Source organism: Leptonychotes weddellii, chromosome 2, assembly GCF_054177405.1.
Source record: "Leptonychotes weddellii isolate Sample4059 chromosome 2, ASM5417740v2, whole genome shotgun sequence".
Classification (NCBI taxonomy): Eukaryota; Metazoa; Chordata; class Mammalia; order Carnivora; family Phocidae; genus Leptonychotes; species Leptonychotes weddellii.
In genome coordinates this window covers 104,385,691-104,406,477 of record NC_138370.1, presented here as the reverse complement: position 1 = coordinate 104,406,477, position 20,787 = coordinate 104,385,691, and the positions used below count along the sequence as shown (strand labels likewise).

General features: G+C 37.0%; 1 protein-coding gene across 1 annotated transcript in view; it reads left to right on the top strand.

Annotated features, from left to right (window-relative positions):
• The window catches only part of MTTP (microsomal triglyceride transfer protein), a 48,707-nt gene that overhangs the window by 20,542 nt on the left and 7,378 nt on the right, over positions 1-20,787 (top strand). The window contains exons 6-13 of the mRNA XM_081813133.1: positions 4,299-4,406; positions 5,605-5,721; positions 6,145-6,284; positions 8,270-8,420; positions 10,539-10,696; positions 14,281-14,449; positions 15,263-15,402; positions 20,258-20,270. Of these exons, the coding sequence (XP_081669259.1) occupies positions 4,299-4,406; positions 5,605-5,721; positions 6,145-6,284; positions 8,270-8,420; positions 10,539-10,696; positions 14,281-14,449; positions 15,263-15,402; positions 20,258-20,270 (996 nt within the window). The remainder of the gene's footprint in view (positions 1-4,298; positions 4,407-5,604; positions 5,722-6,144; positions 6,285-8,269; positions 8,421-10,538; positions 10,697-14,280; positions 14,450-15,262; positions 15,403-20,257; positions 20,271-20,787) is intronic.

The following is a 20,787-nucleotide window of genomic DNA, read 5'->3' as shown; positions in this document are numbered from 1 at the left end:
GGCGCCTGGGTGGCTCAGTTGGTTAAGCGACTGCCTTCGGCTCAGGTCATGATCCTGGAGTCCCTGGATCGAGTCCCGCATCGGGCTCCCTGCTCGGCAGGGAGTCTGCTTCTCCCTCTGACCCTCCTCCCTCTCATGCTCTCTGTATCTCATTCTCTCTGTCTCAAATAAATAAATAAAATCTTTAAAAAAAAAAAAATAGAAGCTCTAATAAAATGCAAAGTTCTGACTTATTTCAGAGGCTAGGTTGGAAACCTCTACATTATACTGTCTTCCTGATTTGGGGAAGTATCACCTCTTTGGTTGACTTGTAATATTCCTATTTCACCCTTCAATGTATCTATTAACTCACTTGATTTTCATATGGCACAACAACATGAAATACTGTCTTTTTCCTCTCTGGCCTTCCAATGTGGAAAGACACTTGAACTCATAAAATATTAGTTGCATTTATAATCTTAATGACAACCTACCATTTTATAGCCCCTTGGGTAGCAGTTGAGTACAAAGTCTTTTGTTACACACACAAAAGGACTCGGTGCCCTCACTGTTCAAAGGCTGGGATGGAGCTGCCACATCATTATTTCGGTGACTCCAACATGCCAATTCTATACGAGCTGTGATTGTAATGATTTACGATAGCCTCAGGTTAAAGTGCACTGTGGTATCTATCAATGATATGATAAAGTACTCGTTGGAAAAAAAAATATGACCCTGGAGACTAAGAAGCCATGTGGAATTTTCAGCCACATCACTGTCAGAAAGATCATTATTTATTTTTTTAAAGATTTTATTTATTTATTTGACAGAGAGAGAGAGTGAGAGAGGGAACACAAGCAGGGGGAGTGGGAGAGGGAGAAGCAGGCTTCCCACCGAGCAGGGAGCCCGATGCGGGGCTCGATCCCAGGACCCTGGGATCATGACCTGAGCCGAAGGCAGACGCTTAACGACTGAGCCACCCAGGCGCCCAGATCATTATTTAAATGATCACTTCAGTTTACTATGAGAGGAATTATGAAAGGAAAGGCTGAACTGCTGATTGGCATTTTTTTTTAAAAAGTATGTTTTACCCCAGGCTCAAATTAAGTTTTACCCCCTGAAATTTCTGTGATTTCAAGGATGCTCAGCAGTGTGTGTTTTTTTGTCCTTCCAGAGCCCGTGTTTGAAGCTCCTATATTTATTTTATAAAAGAGAGCCCATTAAAACACTCAGATGAATATTTATTGCACATCCTCTTTTTTCCATGCCCACTCATCTTCCCTACACAGGTGTTTGGGCATGGCTCTAGTTTTGTCTACAAATCATAAGTAAAGTTGGAAACATGACAGTTTCCTGGTTAAGTTGATTAACACTGACAAGCAAAAGATGCATGGATTCTTTTTTGGGCCTGAAATGCTAATCCAATTAATTGGATAATTACCAGATTTCCATTTCTGGTTTTCACTGTCAGTATTGATTAAATTAACCACATGGCTGCTGAGTTGGCACTTTATTTTGTGTTGTTTCTAGGCATTGATTTGTTCTCTGAATCTGGCAGTGTGGCTCCTTTACACACACTGAACCTCCGTAAGAAATATGACACTTTGAAAACCTTCAATTCTTCATATGTTATCTTCTCTTGTCTGTTTTCCAATGTGTCAGTGCCTAGCTATACTCTGTTAGATATATATATCAAAGATATATTTAGAGATATAGCTCCAGCTAAGTAGATTAAATAAAATGATTAGTCTGTTTGCTGGGATTCTTTTTATTTTTGCTGTTTGGGCCAGTTAATGGAATTTTGCTTTCTCTTATTCTTAAAGAATGTATAAATTAAGGGGATGTATAGATGCATTTTTTTTCCCTAAGGAAGAAATATGAATCCCTACTGATTCCAAGGCAAAATTGGCCCTCAAAATTTGACAGAAAGAGGCACTGCATCGCCTTCTCCACAACTCACCCATCTTCCTCTATGTTTGGTTTCCTTGGGTTTAAGACTTAGTTTGTAACTGGCTGGTGTCCCTGTTGCTTTCCAGAAGCTGTCGGCACTGTGAATTTAGATAAGAGTCCTGTGCTCTCAGATATTCAGAGCTCATTTCAGAACTGAATGAAGTAAATCAGCTTTATGGCCTAAATGTAATAAAACTTACTTGGTTCCTGTTGCAAAATAATGAATTTAAGATTATTGCTGTGACAGCCACATGGATTGAACTGCAAAGTTTTGACTTATTTTTTTAATTATTGAGGACCTACTCAATTCTAACAGTTTTGACATTTAGCTAATATGGATACCAGAGCTGTCTTTACTTTGAATCTCATTGGTCTGCACTAAAAGAACAGTATTTAGGCCTCAAAGATAGCAGTCATACATGTGAGGAAAGACAGATTTGTCCACTTTTCTAGTTTTAGGGAAACAATAAAAATTAATAGAAGAATGAAAAAAAATCTCTTTTTGTCTTCCAGGTTTACATTGTTCAATCTATTAGGGGAAAAAAGTTGCTAACACCATTTTCTTAGAGATCTAGCAGTCAAGATCAAAGCTTGATCCGTAGGCATGGGCCATTGATAAAGGAGCATTTAATCTTTTCTGTAGTCCAAAGATTAAATCAGAGAACTAGGTTTCCTGAAATTTTAAGTAAAACTTTATATAAATACTTCAGGCACAATTTATAGCCTGGAAGGAAAGTGAGGATACTGATGACTGTACAAATATTTTCACCATTTAATGGCTCCTCTTTGCTTTCTGAAGTACTTAAGACTCAGGCCATAGGCTATGCATATTGCCACTAAGTGAGTCCTTCTGGCTGTGTCTGGGTTTAAGCAATCCACTCATGAATCTTTAGTAATCATGATATCTGGAGATATACTCCCAGAAATTTGAAAAGGAAGTTACATTGTAATTCTGAAAAGGAAAGAAGACCCAGTTTACAAAATAGAACATCAGAAACTCAACCTTGGATCTGAGAAATTGCCAGTGATTTGTTTGAGAATATGATACCATGGATTTTCAGATGTTGAGGTCACCATTCCAGTTCCTTTTTAACCTGGACAAACATAATTCCAACTTTTATAGGTTCGTTCAGTATAATGACTAAAATTGATTGCTGGATAAAGTACCTAGTAAATTTGTCACTAGGCAGAGTATACGTAGAAAATACAGATAGAGATTTGAGGCACTTGTTTGGCTAATTCAGGCAAAATATTCTCTTCTAAGGTATGAGAGAATTTTCATATAGGTTGCATTGTTCAGATTGGTATTAACTGAATTCATTGCATAATTACTGAGCTTTCTGTTTTGCTTGAGAAATCATGGTTGGTTTCAAAGAGAATAGGAAGGCATTCAGGATATTTCCAGTAGGAATGCTCAGCTATAATTACCATAGATCTTGGGGATTTTTACAAGGAAGCCATATCCATCCTCTACTTCTAAATTGTGTGAGGTGTTTGGAGTTAATACAGGGTGAAAAGTAACAGACCTTCCAGAAAACTCTCTTTGTATTTTTATTCTTGTTTCTTAAACATGACCTAAATTATCAAAATGGTATGAGACATTGTTATCACCCCTGGGCCTATAAATATCAAGGATAAAACAAAGCTAAGCCATTGACTATTACAGACAAGTCACAGTCATCCTCCTCATTTCAACCTCATTTCCTGCCTTCTGAAGGGACTCAAAGCAGTGCCTGTGGCAGGCCATGCAATGGTAGCAATCTCAACCTCAAATCCTCCAACCATCTCTATCTCCTTATATCCAGGGTCAACATGAATGCTCTGGAGGGTCAGAGAAAGTCACCCCTGTGGAATTTTGTCCGTGGGCATTATGACCGTGTGTAGGTGCTGGTCATAGCCCTTAGAGGTTGTGCTAAGCTCATGAGTGTCAAGTATGGTAATTGCCATTCTCTTCCAATAATTGATTTCTTTGTTATTTTAAACATTGGTTCATTTTTTTTCAGGCAGAGTTACAGGTAGGGAACATGTTGATATGTTCAAAGAAAATATTCCTGATCTTTCTTCCTTGGGCAATCCTTCTTGCTTTCACAGAAATCCCAGTCTAAATCGGTGTACTTTTTCCTTCCCTAGGCTATGTCCATCATGTTCAGAGCCTTAATTGTCTGTGTCCCAGAATTTTATATTTTCATGGTCTAGTTTCTTAGGAACTTTAACATCTTTTCATAAAAAAAGAAATCCCAGCTTTGGAGTAACAGATCTCTGTGTCCCAGATTGATAGGGGTGAAAATCTGATCTTTCCTGCTATTTATTTAACCAAATTGATAAATGATGCATTTTTGCTTCATATATGTTTGTCTTTTTTCCCCCAGGTCAAAGAGTTCTACTCATATCCAAATGAGCCAGTGGCCATAGAAAATCTCAAGAGAGGCCTGGCTAGCCTATTTCAGATGCAGTTAAGCTCTGGAACCACCAACGAGGTACTTATTAATATTAAGGATCCAGAATATTATTTGTCAATAGTTACCAAAATTGCTCATATGGAGCAATATGAATAGAAATTTGTAGAAATTCAGTAAAAAAGTTACTACTATGGTAATGCTCAGAAAAGGTGAGTAGCATGGTTAAGTCTCACTTACATGTGAAACAAATTGCCATTTACCCCAATTTGTACTCAAATACAGGGTGAAAGAAATTAGAATCCATTATATTAAGGAGACTTATGGAATGACTAAACGATAGAGATGTAGAAAACGTTGGGGAGCATTTCAGTGGCGTCACTGTACATCACTATCCCATGGGGACCTTATTTAAGATACAGATTCCCTGTAGAGATTCTGATTCAATAGATCAGGGAGGACCTGAGCATCTATATTGTAAGTTTTCTCAGATAGTTTGGACGCACTGTCAGTTTGGGGAACCAGTGGTCTATACCAACCCCTTTCATTTTACAGATGAAGAAACTGAGGTTAAACTAGAGAGGTTAAGTGGCTCCCCCAGTATCACACTTTGAGCCAAAGGCAGAGCTGAGTCTGAGTTACCTGTTCTGAATTCAGCCAACCCATGAGTGGGTGAGAAAATCTAATTGGCAGGGCTGGGCCAAGGGAGTATTGGGTAGTTTACTAGAATAAAGGCTACGTGTGGTGCTGGTCGAGACCCAAGGGAAGGCTCAGAGAAGCTAAGCAATCTGTACTGATATACATTTGCCCATACTCAAATTGTTAATGTGACTTATAACGAGTTGAATTAATCCCACAAGTTTTTAAGGATTTCTAATTATATTCAGCTAGTCAAAGAGCGTGTGCACACACATACTCACATCTAGATACAGCATTAAAAGTCAAATCCCCTTTCCACATAATTATCCACTTACCAGAGGTTTTGATTATGACCAGGCCATTTGTCCAATTCTTACTAGATGTTAGAGAGAAGTAGGAAATCCTTTATTTTTACTGGGGCAATAGAAGGTGCTGATAAGACTCAACAAAAGAGGATGGAAAAGAATCCACATGCTTCAGGAAACACTGAATTCTTCCTATCCTTCTGTCTTGTCAGCCTGGACAAAAAAGCAGTCTCCCGTGGCAATATCAGGAACCCCAGTTTTCAGGCTGCTTCCCACTAGAATTTGAACGGTCCATGTGACAATCCCAAAAGTTGTATTTTTACTTTTCTTTTTAGGTAGATATCTCTGGGGATTGTAAGGTGACATACCAGGCTCATCAGGACAAAGTGACCAAAATTAAGGCCTTGGATTCATGCAAAATAGAGAGGTCTGGATTTACAACCTCAAATCAGGTATGATTGATATCACCCTCTTTAAGGCATCCAAGTAATTACATTTTGTAGAGATTAATTTAAAATAATAGAAGAATAAGGTAACAATATAATTTGGGAACATTTATAATTTTTAGTTTAGGGTATTGTTTCACACAATACCAAATGAAAAAGGTTTATTTTCATATGTTATAAGTTTGGGTGGTGAAGGGAATGTGTTAAGAGGAAGCTTTTGAGCACTGGGTGTTATACGCAAACAATGAATCATGGAACACTACATCAAGAACTAATGATGTAATGTACGGTGCTTAATATAACAAAATAAAATTAAAAAAGAGGAAGCTCTTTTGAAGATTAGAAGAGAGTTTGCTATTTGACTTGATTCAAAGATAAAAAGCTGATTGTTACAACTCCAAATATTTATTTATTTATGTATTTATTTAGGTCTTGGGCGTCACTTCAAAAGCCACATCTGTCACTACCTATAAGATAGAAGACAGCTTTGTTATAGCTGTGTTCGCAGAAGAGACACATGCTTTTCGGATGAATTTCCTACAAACCATTGCAGGCAATATAATATCAAAGTAAGATAATGATGAAATTTAAATTTTCTTTCCTATTCTTTGATATATTATTATATTTGGTTTTTAAATATACATGTTAGAAATGTTAAATGTATGTATGTTTTATATATATATTACATATATATATAGTGCTTCCTTAGTTTGACTGTTAGTTTCTTGGAAACTGTGATTATATCTTGTTCACCTTTAGTTTTCACATCATCTACAATAATATATGGCATATATTAAATACTGTTTTTAATAGAATTTCATTTAAAATTATATCAATCATTTATTGAATAGATTTACATTTTAAAAAAGCAAACTACTTGATTCATTCTAGTTTATTTTCTAATTTCTCTGTCAGATCTTTCCAATGGTAAGGTTAAAAAGTGGTGGCATTTGCATGTTTTCTCCTTGAGATTTCTGTTGTTGTTGTTGTTGTTTATGTTGTCGTTGTTAAGAAACACATAAAAAGGGCGCCTGGGTGGCTCAGTTGGTTAAGCGACTGCCTTCGGCTCAGGTCATGATCCCAGGGTCCTGGGATCGAGTCCCACATCGGGCTCCCTGCTCTGCGGGGAGCCTGCTTCTCCCTCTCCCACTCCCCTTGCTTGTGTTCCCTCTCTCGCTGTGTCTCTCTGTCAAATAAATAAATAAAATCTTAAAAAAAAAAAAACACATAAAAAGTTGTTATTGTTGTAAGAAACACATAAAAAGTTCCATAGTAAAGTGATATGACAGAATTTTTGTATTTTTGATTTATAATACCATATTCAAGCCCGTTATTTCAGTGTGTGAAAATTTCTCTGGTCAGAAGTTCTCAGGGGCTTAAGAACTAGAACTTTCAAATCTAAGAGTATATGTTATTTTCAGATTTTAATTTAGAAGATTTCCTAGCATTAAATGTATTCTACCTTATGCCATCGCTTGTCAAATGCTTTCTCTCAAGTAGCTCTAATATCAGAGGGCAGTGGATGCAAAGGCTTGGGAGAAGTGCCTCAAACTATAAATGCTTGAAATTTTTTTTGAAGTTTCATCTGGATAGAATTTTGCATTTTACTTTGCACCATATTGTTTTCATGTATTTTCATATAAAATAAGTATTTTAAATTACTTATCAGGTCTATCAGGTTTCCACTGCCCTACAGCAAACCACTCCCAATTTAGTAGTGCAAAAAGCAGCAGTCATTTTATTATTCTGTCAGAATTCTGGGTCTTGCCTTGGCTCAGCGAGGCACTCCTTGTTTGGTGTCTGTTCTGCAGTGGCAGTCACTGACCAGAGCTGGTTCAAAGGTTGCTCCCTCACCTATTTGTTATCTGGACTGGGAAGACTCAAACTACTGAGGCTCCCCAAGCATGTGGCCTTTCAGAATGGTGGCTTCAGGGAGCCAGGCTTTGTACATGGCAGCTCAAGTCTCCAAAGGGATATGTGCTGCTGACATTCCAGATGAAAGCTGAATTTCCTTTTAAGATTTAGCCTTAGAAGTCAAGTAGCTTCCTTCCATTCTCCCTCTCTTAGTTGGGGAAAACACAGAGTCCTGCCCAGGATCAAGGATAGGGATGCAGACTCTACCTCTTGATGGGAGAGAGACAAGATTCTGAAAGAGCATTTCAGGCAAAAATATCGTGGAAGCCATTTTCAGTAAATAAGATTTTTCTTAATTGTCTTAGTTAATAAGTGGTTGTATGGATGATATTTTCAGAAAGCAGGGCTAAATTTAAAAGAAGTGACATCACATAATCTTCTTCAGCATCCAGGCAAGTTTTCTTCCCTGTATTCTCTTAAATCCAGACTTTTATTTTCAAACCTTTGAGTAAAATTGTTGTTCCAGAAAGATTTCATAATTATCTTGAGGTTTCTGCTACTGAGATATTGCAGTTTGAAAGACATGGACTTACATAGTGTGAATAAATTAGTATCTGGTTTGCCAAAAGAATGGCAATCAGTAGCTTGTTCACTCAAAATAAAGCTGCTAATGTGATATTTCTCTTCCTTGGTTGTGCAGGCAGAAATTAGAGCTGAAGACCACTGAAGCAGGCCCAAGACTGATACCTGGAAAGCAGGTTGCAGCCATAATTAAAGCAGTTGATTCGGAGTACAGGGCCCTTCCCATTGTGGGACAGGACTTCCAGAGCGAGTGTAAAGGATGCTCTTCTGTAAGTGTGAACAGCTGCGTTGTGTGGTCAGCTAGGGGAATTATCATGGCTTAAAATTCGATTTTCCTTTTGTCTCCAATGGAAGCTTCAGTTAATTCTTTGAAGAAAGTTTATAAAGAGCTACCAGTCGCCACTGAATTCTAATGGCCCTAGTAACAATATGCACACAAGGTGAGGTGTAATCCAACAATAATTAACAAATAATTACCATCCACTCATTTCAAATTACAAATGTTATGACTTAAGGGCAACTTCTGAATAGTAGTACCTAGAATGCAGTGGGGGCTAAAGGGTCTAACGAAGTTCGGGGAAAGCATATAGTGTCAAGAGCATGGACAGGGATCTGAATCCTGAAAGTTCTACTACTGAGTAGCAGTATGTCCTCAGGTGAAATATTTAACTGAGCTCAGTGTTCTGAGTACTGCTGTCAGGACTAAAAAAGGATACCAAGCTCCCTGCTAAATTAGGAAACACTTCTTTACCACACCCCAACTCCCCTACAATTATGGACAGAAATGAGATAGCACACCTTCAAGGCAAAATGTAGATCATCATAACATTTTAAGTCCAACAAAGAGAAATTTCATTTATCTCATGAGTCAGTTGTGATGATGACCCTACATAGGACCTTAGGGTCTAGCATTTCCTAATACTTAGCCTCTTGTCAGGAGAGCAAACCCCTGGCTTCATGCTCTGTTGGTAGCTACCAGAAGATGCTGTTCCCTTGGTGTTCAGAGAAGTAGAATTATCAAGAACTAATATCATAATTTGCTTAAAGTACAAGACATTAAGTCCTTGCTAATTTCTCAAATTTATCAAATTGGACTAAGGGAAAAACAAAAAGAGAGAGAGAATCATCATTCTCAAATCTTATTTTTTATTTGTTTTTCTTCCATATAACAGTTAATGTTCCAGTGTAATTTTCTAATGTGTCATACAAAGGTGGAAATTATTTAGGAAAGTAACTGATGAAACCAATCATCTTTTTTAATGCTGTGAACTATTAATTTCTCTCCCCCATGTTTATTAAAAATTATAAGCCATTTTAGATGTTTGATAATTACTTCTTCATTATTGTAGGAGGGGTTTATGTCTTTGAGGAATTGCTTGTGCAATTTCAGTACACTGTCACCATCGCAACCCTTTAAAGAAAAAAAATCTGAATTCACACTGGTGTGCTCTCTGCCCTCAGAAATGACCCAGTAGATTTTTAGCTAAGAATAGCTGGAATTTTGCTCTGGGATATCCTCTTAAGATTAGATAACCAAAAGAGATTTGAAAAAGAAAAAATATGTGTCTATTGCTCATCAGAAGGAGTGAATAATTTAAATATTTGTAGCATACTGATTACCCCAGACCTCTTAGACTGCTGGAGGTCACTAATGGGATTAAACACATTATTTACAACTAGGGGGAAAAGTGGTCAACTAGGAAAAATCAGTTATTTAATATATTTCAAGGCCAGAATATGTCACTAATTAGAATTATTTACTATTGTTAAAATCATAATAGAATAACAATAGTATGAGAATTACCTTTATCTAAATACTACTCTACTTAACATGTAAGTAATGAACAATTCAGACCTCAGCATAGTTAAACATTGCATGTCATAAAAACAATAAAATAAAGAGAACAGGGAGCTCAAGTTATTACAAAGACTGATTTTCAGTGAGGTCCCAGTACGTAAGAAACCTGACACAATAATTCAGCAGTTTTATTTTTTTTCCCCTTCCAACATCTCCTGCTGTCAGCGAAAATCCTGCACAGTTGCAGGATGGTAGTCAAAGCCTGGCCTTAGGTATAATTCCTTTGGTGTAACAAATGACCTTATAGGCCCAGAAGCCTCGGTTCTTTGGAGCTAAGTACTAACAGACAAAAATGGTCCTCCTGCAGAGGAATCGCACACAGGGTCAGCAGGCCTCTAGATTTGTCTCTGAGAGTCACAGGAATGTGAGAGGGGCAGGAGGCAATCAGGGATATGGAGGTAAGATGCAACAAGCTTCTTTTGCTTGTCAGTTACAAGGCAAGATTTCTTTCTGGGGAGAACATCCCTTGACAATGCGGATGTCCAGAATCCCGAATGGGGTGTGAGCTTGCAGCCGTGTTTCTTTGCAGCTCACAGAGCAATGGCAGTCAACCAGAAAACACCTGCAGCCTGACCAGCTCTCCAAGGCTGAGGCTGTCAGAAGCTTCCTGGCCTTCATTCAGCACCTCCGGACAGCAAAGAGAGAAGAGATCCTCCAAATCCTCAAGGCTGAAAACAAGGAAGTGTTGTAAGTTCCCCAGTCTGGTGTGGGGTTGTCTGTAGAAAAGCATTTCTGGGTTATTGGTTTCTTATTAAGAAAGACCCCTTTTAATCAAATGCCCAACTTCCAAATCAATTATTGTGCTGTTTTTATATTTTCATCAAAGAGTTAATGCCACAATACAGTAATTTAACAATTACTTGACCAGAAATGTGCTAAAACAAAGTTTTAGCAGTGACTGAGAATGAACATTTTTTGAGTGTTTATGAGTTTAAATCAGGTCTAAATTGGTACATAGATAAGGGAGGGTAGGGCTTCATCTTGACACCAGGATGCATGTGCTGCCCCCCTGTGTGTGGACCTATTAATTTACATTTGAAAAGATTCTAGAGTTGGATTATAAAAACAAAAAAAGAGTATGACTTTTCAATTGAAAAATGTAATTTTATTAAAGATCCAGTGATCATACCCATCAAAGCCATTTTTTTTATATAGAAAATTGAGAACTAAGGTAGTCAAAAGAAATCTGTGTGTTATTTGAATGTTTGCTAAAAGTGTGATTCATTGACATGCATAATAAAGAGAGTTGACTTAATTCTCAGATTTACTTTGTAAATACAAGTGGTTTTTGTCTGTAATATAGAATTTGTAAATACAAATTCAACCGTATAATATTAATTGCCCTAATGATACAGAAAGTGGTTCAATTAATTTGACAGTCAAAACTAGCCATTAACATAATAAAAAATGGAAATTGGCCAACACACACACACACACACACACACACATACACAGTACCAGTAGCCATAGTCCCTGAGTTCAAAGGACTCAATTCTCCAAGAAGAGAATTGAGCTTTTTTTCAAGAAGTCTACTTATTCTTGATTATATTTATTTACTTGCCTTGAGGACATTTTTAAAATTGATAGGAATTCCATATGACTAACCAGAATTGGTTGCTCTTTTCAAAAAATAAATATTTAAACCAGAAGTTGAAAGATACACAGAGTTAGAGATTCTCAGACTCCTGTTTTAATCATCGAACTTTAAGATATATTTGTAGGGTGATTTGTCTTTATAGGAAAAGCAAAGATACTGACAAGAAAAGTTTAAAAATTGGCTATTAGTTTAGAATGGAGATTGAATTAAACTTTAACCTTATTTTTCTCCTAAAAGTCTTAAGGTAGCAATTATTTGGATAATTTCATGATGTATTTTCTACATCAGATTACAGGTTTCTCCTGCTACCCAAAAGTAGAGCCTCCTATGAAACCTTTTGTAACCCGAAATGGTGTAAAGCAAAGAATTACCATTAATTTACATGGAAAATTTTTAAGCATTTCCAGACCGGAAAAAATAACCTCTCTTAGGTTTTACTAATACCTTAGGACATATCTTGCAAATGGATACACAAAATAAATCAAGATAAAGCCCAGATGCTCATAGACACAGTTCTAAGCTATGGTGGCCTGATGCTGAGATGCTGAGTGTAGTTCCCTGGGAAGGGGCTTGGTGGGGCCACACTCGCTGCTCAGGGTGCACACTGCCTCTGTAACAGGCTTGCTGCAAAACATGTAGAATGCTATTTTGCTTTTAACCTTTTTTTTGGTAAAAGCAAAAATCCTCTTCAGATTTCTTTTGGTTACTAAAAACAGGTACTAATGTAGGTCTTTTGTAAAAGCACAGTAGCCTAACACAAACTTTGGAAAAGCAGGGGATACTTATATTTACATAATATTATACCATATAATGTGTAACCCACATATAGTGTAGTGTAATAGAAAGGATACTAGGATGAATTAAAATCAGAAGACCTAGTTTTTTTTAAAGATTTATTTATGAGGGGGGGGAGGGGCAGAGGGAGAGAGTCTCAAGCAGATACCCCGTGGGGCAGGGAGCCCCACACGGGGCTCGTTCCCAGGACCCTGAGATCATGACCTGAACTGAAATCAAGAGTCAACACCTAACCAGCTGAGCCACCCAGGTGACCCTGGAAGACCTGGTCTTTAATTTTGACCTCCAACAGTGTACAACCTTTGAGCAAATTGTTTACGTTTAGCCTCTCCAAGCCTCACTTTCAACATCTGTAAAATACGGAGAATAATTCCTTCTATTTATTATAGCATAGTGGAAGACATGGTGGTGGAATGTAACATTTCCCGAAGTGTCCATTGTGTGTATCCTGTAATTTGCAGAATACTAACAAGTATGCCAAGAGGAAAGAATTCTGTGAGCAACTGAGTTGGAAAAATGCTGGGTGAAATCAAATCAAATAGTTTTCTTGGCTGTGGAAATTTTCAACATCTTCAATCGTAAATTATTACATATAAGTTTCCTTAAACATTTTCTAAACTTAAATAATCTTGAAGATCCCTTTCCTTACATCATTTCATAGGATTAGAATCACGTGGAAAAAAACACTTTGAGAAATACTAATGTATTTAAAATATCATGGATACCAGAGTCAGAAAAACCTGAGTTCCAACCCCAGCTATACACTTAACGGCTGTGGGGCCTTGAACATCTCTGAGTCTGTTTCCTCATACGTAAGGGGGAATATTAGCATTTAACTGACAGAGATGTTTCATGGATTAAATGAAGTAATTGTATTAATAACATCCTATTATTGAGTGTTCTAAGTGCTCTACATAGATTATGTAATCTAATCCTCCCAACAATTCTAAGGTAACCACTATTTTTAGCCCCATCTTACAGACAAAGAAATGAAAGCAAAAGAGAAGTTGCACACCTAAAATTTCTGGTGCAGTACTTGCGTAATAGGCACCTAATAAATATTCTCTCTCAGTCTCTGCTTCATTTACTACTAGGTTTTTGTTAGGAACAAAATGATAGAGTGCAAGTGTATCTTTTTTTTAAAGTATAAAGCACTAAACACATGTATGGTGTGTTTATACAATGTGGAATAAACTTACATACATAATATATTCATTAGTATGACAACTAATTTCAGAAATTTTACCATCCCAGACTCAGCCAGATTCCTGATGACTGCTGTACGTAATTAGAATTAGGAGTTCTTCTCTGTCCACACATAGCCATTATGATTGAACATTGAACACGAACATGGTAACTATACCATGGTACTTTTTATTTTTAGAAAAAATGAACAACATCTTCTCCCTCAGATATAAATTAAAGTTAAAAGGATTTCCCATCTTTTCTTTAAATAATACTGCCTGAGTTAAATTGGGCATTTGAGAAATGTGTACATTTGCAAAGCTAGTTAGATAAAAGAGAATCAGTATTTGAGACCATAACTGTGATGTTTGACTCAGAGAGAAAAGAATTTGAACCTAATTTATAATTTGCCTGTATAATTTTGATGTACAAATTTCCAAATTATGTTTGGCTTAGGCTATTACAGTAAAATTAGTTTGTATATTCTGAGTATACATTGAATTAGAGAGAGAGGCATTAAAGGAGAGGTTTAAAATAAAATGGGGGGTCTTTTTGAGGAAGTCATTCATTTGTTGTTTGTTTATATAAAAAAAATTTCACTTATTTAGGAAACTCAAATCAGTGGAGAGTCTGTGAATGGTAGAGATTTAAATAATTCCTTAAACTGATATCCATGACTCTCCCTTTTTTGTAGACCTCAACTGGTGGATGCTGTCACCTCTGCTCAGACTTCAGACTCATTAGACGCCATTTTGGACTTTCTGGATTTCAAAAGCGACAGTAGCATTATCCTCCAGGAGAGGTTTCTCTATGCCTGTGGATTTGCCTCCCATCCGGATGAAGAACTCCTAAGAGCCCTCATTGTAAGTCAAATGAACACTGGAAAAATAAAGGCTCTCAGCTACTAAAAAGCTCATTAAGAATCTAGGCAGTAATTGGATTATTTTCTATCCATTAATCCATTAATTGTAGTAAACTGTTTCACATAGTGTCTTCTTTGCACTTCCTCTAAAGTCACATAAACTGTATGGTAAGGAAATTTAAAGATTATATTCACCTATCGTACAATTAGACATAGAACAAAATTTCAGAGATGAATCTTGGTTATGCTTCAGAAATTGATTTTAAAAGATTTGTTTTGACTTCAAAAGTCTTCATGGCATCTAATATACAATACATTGAAGAGATACAATTCCTCCAATATTAAAAAATTTACATTGGAAACAAAAGTTAGACTTCTCTTGGATCCAAGATTTAAAAACAAAATGTGTACTTATCCACTTATGATCTAGTGGAATAACTCATAATCTTTTTGGAAAATGAGACCATTTGAGGACCTGATAAATCAATGAAGCTCCTCTTCACCCATACGCAAAATTTTACAGACTATTTTTTTGGTTCACTGACGCAGTGAACCCAATCCATAAACCCCTCAGGAGTTCACAGACCCATGTTAAGAAGACCTGGAGAGGAGAGAGTCTATTAATTCTTCAATTTAAAGTAGAAAGTGAATTTGTAAGTGTCCCCAAATCAAAATTTTCAATTTGCTATCTAGGAACATAAAAACATTTTCCTTAGACATAGGTTATGTTGCATCTTAAAAAAAATTTCTAAAAATGTCCCTTGGAAATGTTTAAATGTTTTGATAACCTATTTTATCTCTGTTTGGTTAATAGAGTAAGTTCAAAGGTTCCTTTGGGAGCAATGACATCAGAGAAACTGTTATGATCATCATTGGGGCCCTCGTCAGGAAGCTGTGTCAGAATGAAGGCTGCAAGCTCAAAGTAAGTGCAAATCCAGTCTCATGTATTATATAGTTCCGGATCATTCTGTGTCATACTCACTGAGCTGCCTATCACTGGCACTCCTAATCTCCCTTACCCTACTCCACTTTCCCTATTTCATAGCAATTATTATCATCTAACATACTTTAGAATTCAGTTATTCATGACATTTATGCTTATTTCTGTCTCCCACTGAAATGTAAGTTCCATGCAGAAATGGATCTTTGTCTTGTTAACACCAATTGCTTAAAATAATTGCTGATGCATAGATAACATTCAACAAATAACTTGCTAAAGAGTGAATAGTCTGTTAATCCTTCACCGATATATATTTATTGAATGCCCACTACATATGTGGCTTTCAATGGCATGTATGATATAGTTCTTTTTCTTAGAAAAATATTAGACTCCAGGGCTATCTCCTAGAGGCGAACTTTTTTAAAAAGGTTTATTTATTTATTTTAGAGAGAGACCAGGAGAGAAAGAGAGTATGAGTGGGAATGGCAAAGGGAGAGGGGGAGAGAATCCTAAGCAGACTCAGCGCCAAGCATGGAGCCCTACGTAGGGCTCGGTCTCACAACCCTCAGATCACGACCTGAGCGGAAACCAAGAGTCAGATGCTTAACTGACTGGAGTGCCCTGGGGAATATAATAAGTGTGGTTTGCAGTTTTGAGTTTTGATGGAGGGAATTTTGTTACTTCTGATTACCCAGAGCTTTACATTTTGTTTTTAATTTCATTTGCTCAAAGCTTCTCCATTTGTCTGAGTGGACTATTAATTTTAACATCTTTCTCATAAAAAAACCAAAACCTCACTTTGTAAGCTTAACTAGTTATAGAAAATCCAAATGGATTAATATCCAACACAGCCTATCTTTCTGGATAGATTTGCAAATAGATTAAAGATGCAAATAGATTAAAGATGCTGAATATATAAAGTCTTTTTTGGTCCACATTCATTATACAGTCAGCTTCTAGTCAGCATTTTTCTTCTCTCTCAAAAAAGACATCACTATATTATTTTGCTTGCTGAGTGCTTGCTCTTAAAAATAATAGGGAGAACATTCTTGAAATAGTGCCAAAACAGACAACCCAAACTAGAAAGCAACCTAAGTAGGAAAAAGATTACTAAAAAAAAAAATGGCTTTGAAAGTGTTTGAACATCAGCCTAGTGAGTTCTGGCAGAGATCAAATTTGTATTATTTCTATGACATCAAAGAACTATGACTTCTTATATTTTTTCAATTTCCATAATTATTTGAATAGCTGATTTACTTCAGTAATCATATATCAAATATCTTGACTAAAGACAAAATTCACATATGAAAACATCCATTCAGCAGAATTTAATAAGTATCTACTCTGTTCTAGGGGTGATGTTAATCCCTTAATATAAAGATGCATAAAATATTCTACCATCCTCAAAGAACTCCCAGTCCATTTATCAAATACAAACAAAAAATAATATTGAAATATAAACAAAGTGCTTTGAGAATACAGAATATATGGCAGACTATTCTGTTTGGGGGTGCTGGAGAAGGTTTCACCAAAATAGTAATATTTAAGCTTTGTCTAGAAGAGCTTTTTAGGTGAAGAGATGATAGTATGGAATGAAGGACATTCTAGGAAAAATACAACAATGCATGAAAAGGCCCAAAGTCAAAATGGGTCTGGTATGCCTGAGAACAGTGAGAAATTCTGTGGAGCTGGAGCACAAAGTATTCATATTTGTGGGGCAGATGGGTGAGAGTAGAGCACAGGAAAAAATGGAAGAGAGAAAAGAAGTTGGATCTTTATTAATGAGAAGCTAACAAGTCTGGCCATCACTCCAAAGAGAGAGGGGAGAATGGTATGTTTTTAGGCAGGTGAATGAGATGCTCAGATTTTTTTTTTTTTTTTTTTTATAAAGAAGCAGAGTGTAGGGACTGGCTGTTGACTAGATTGGAGCCAGCAAGATCTGATTGGAAATATTTACAACAACCGGACAAAAATTAGTAAAGGTCTGAATTAACATAGCGGCAGTAGGGTGAGAGAAGGAGACAGATTCAAGAGTCATTTAGGAGGTAGAGTTAATAGTACTCAGTGATGACTGATGGGGAGATGTGGGGAGTGTGAAAGAAGTAAGAAGCTGGGTGACTAGTAAGGTTCCAGGGTAGGGTACTAGGTGTGGTGATGTCAACCACTTAAGTAAGGTTTATAGAACCTAGTTTGGGATTGGGAGATAGGTAGAACTATGAATTTGTTTTGGCCATGTTAAGTTTGAAATCCTCTGGGCCACCAAGTTGAGTTGTCCAAAGGGCAGATGGCCACAGCCACCTGAAGCCCAGAAGAGGAGTTAGGGCCAGGGACAGGGTGGCTGCAACCTTGGGAGAGAGTAGAATGTAGCATGAGAAGGAAACTGAACAAAGGATTAAATGTAAAATTTTGCTGAAAACGGGATAGCCAAATTCTCATCACATCTTTAAAGTGTAAGACTGTTGAATCACAGACCTGTACCTCTGAAACAAATAATACATTATATGTTAAAAAAAAAAAAAGAAGAAGATAGCAGGAGGGGAAGAATGAAGGGGGGGGAATCGGAGGGGGATACAAACCATGAGAGACTATGGACTCTGAGAAACAAACTGAGGGTTCTAGAGGGGAGGGTGGTGGGGAGATGCGTTAGCCTGGTGATGGGTATTAAAGAGGGCACGTTCTGCATGGAGCACCTGGTGTTATGCGCAAACAATGAATCATGGAACACTACATCAAAAACTAATGATGTAATGTATGGTGATTAACATAACATAATAAAATTTAAAAAAAAAGTTACCTTGTAGGTAGCTTAAAATTAGCCCCTATCACTGTCATTCAATTTTGTTAATGTTTTTGGGCAGCTTTGGGCATGTGCTGTGATGAGCACTGGGTGTTACACGTAACTAATGAATCATTGAACACTACATCAAAAACTAATGATGTACTATACAGTGGCTAACTGAACACAATAAAAAAATGCATCTTTGAAGATAATTAGTCACCAGATGGACTGCTGTAAATGTTCACATTTGACTTTCAACTTTCTGCTGTGGAATATTCATCTACCTCTAGCCTACATCGAAGACATATGAATAGAAAGAAAATGATGTATTCTCAGCAAAAATTTAGGGTATCTGCTGGGCATAAAATACTTTTACTGCCCAAAAGGTACCTGCCATCCTATCGAGTGCTAAATTTTTTCAGCCTTACTAGCATGAAAGCTCTTGCCTGCTCATGGCAGTCAGAACGGCAGCTAGACAAGTTTACTCACTGAGTACAAAGCCCCCTATCTCTTTCTTACTAGTTTTTTGTCACATTTTGACCTCCTTGCATCCTAATTGCGTTTTTCCCCAAATTTGTATTTGAAAAAATTCAAACCTACAGAAAAGTTGTAAGAATAGCATAATTCGGGCGCCTGGGTGGCTCAGTTGGTTAAGCGACTGCCTTCAGCTCAGGTCATGATCCTGGAGTCCCTGGATCGAGTCCCGCATCGGGCTCCCTGCTCGGCGGGGAGTCTGCTTCTCCCTCTCCCACTCCCCATTTGTGTTCCCTCTCTTGCTGTGTCTTTCTCTGTCAAATAAATAAATAAAATCTTTAAAAAAAAAAAAAAAGAATAGCATAATTCCATGACCATCTGTGTACCCTTCACCTAGATTTGCCAATTTTTAACATCTTGCATATTTCCAGTATCTCACTCTGTTTTATCTCATTTTATTTGTATTTTGATTGAACCATGTGAGAGAGGGTTGCAGACATCTGGCATTTTACCCCTAAGTGCTTTTACTTATTACGTAAGTGCTATTGCATCTAGGCCCTTACGATGGACAAAATACATATATCTATACTTATCATATGGTGAGTTCATACTGCTATCTTTAATTCCAGCCCAATGCAACAAGCTTCTTTCTCTCCTTTCATTCCATACGTTTATCTTGCTTCTCCTACAGTGAGAACCTTGGTGTTCAAGAACATCAGTATAGTGATTTCATTTGCTCAGTCTTAAAACACACACACAATAATTTTGGAATTGCTACACCAGTATTGCTACAAAAGTCAGACTAAATGAACTTTAAGACTTCATCACAGCTTTTTTTGTTTTTAGAATATGGTTCACTAAGTGTGTACAGAGTTCTATATTCAGAAGTCTCTTGCATCAAGTCTTTGTTATTCTCTTCTGTTTAATTATGTTAGCGGTTTGATATACGCTTATGTTTGTTTGTTTCTGTTTGAATTCAGTTTTGGCAATTTTCCATCCTTGTTGATTTAATTTTACTTCTTGCATATGTGAAATATTAACATGGTTCAAAAGGCAAAACTACATTTTAAAGGCATTCTCAAAGGGGTCCTCTTCCCTTTCCTAGCCCTTCAACCCATTCTTGCCTGCCTCCTCCATGTACCCATTGTCATTAGTTTTTGCTTTTTCCTTCCTGTGTTTCTTTTTGCAACAGTAAGCAGATGTACACACACATTTTTCTTTTTTTTTCTTTCACAAAATACAGCATTCTATATATACTCTTTTGTAGCTTATTTTTTCCACTTAACAATATACCCTGGAAATCACCCCATACCATTCTCAGAGATCTTCCTCATTCCTTTTTGTAACTGCCTAATACTTCACTATGTCTATGGACCAGTGTATTCAGCATCTCCCGCATATGGTCATGAGCTGGTTTCTACTATTTTGCTATTACAAGTCATGCTGAGATGAATGATCTTAGGCATATTTTTTCTTATTGTTGGAGATGTAGCATCAGGGCTGGGGGTGCTGGAACAAAATGTAGATATGTTAGCTTTTGCCAAATTACCTTCCTTAGGAATTGTATCACTTTATGCTTTCACCAATAATGCATGAGAATGCCTATTTCCCCATAGCCTCAATAGGAAAGTATGTTATCAAACTTTTTAATCTTTTTTTGTACCTATTTTTTATTGTTATGTTAATCACCATACATTACATCATTAGTTTTTGATATAGTGTTCCATGATTCATTGTTTGTGCATAACACCCAGTGCTCCATGCAGAACGTGCCCTTTTTAATACCCATTACCAGGCTAACCCATCCTCCCACCTCCCTCCCCTCTAGAACCCTCAGTTTGTTTTTCAGAGTCCATCATCTCTCATGGTTCGTCTCCCCCTCCGATTTCTCCCTCTTCATTCTTCCCCTTCTTTTTTTTTTTTTCTTAACATATATTGCATTATTTGTTTCAGAGGTACAGATCTGTGATTCAACAGTCTTGCACAATTCACAGTGCTCACCATAGCACATACCCTCGCCAGTGTCCATCACACAGCCACCCCATCCCTCCCACCCCACCCCCCACTCCAGCAACCCTCGGTTTGTTTCCTGATACATCATTAGTTTTTGATGTAGTGTTCCATGATTCATTGTTTGTGCATAACA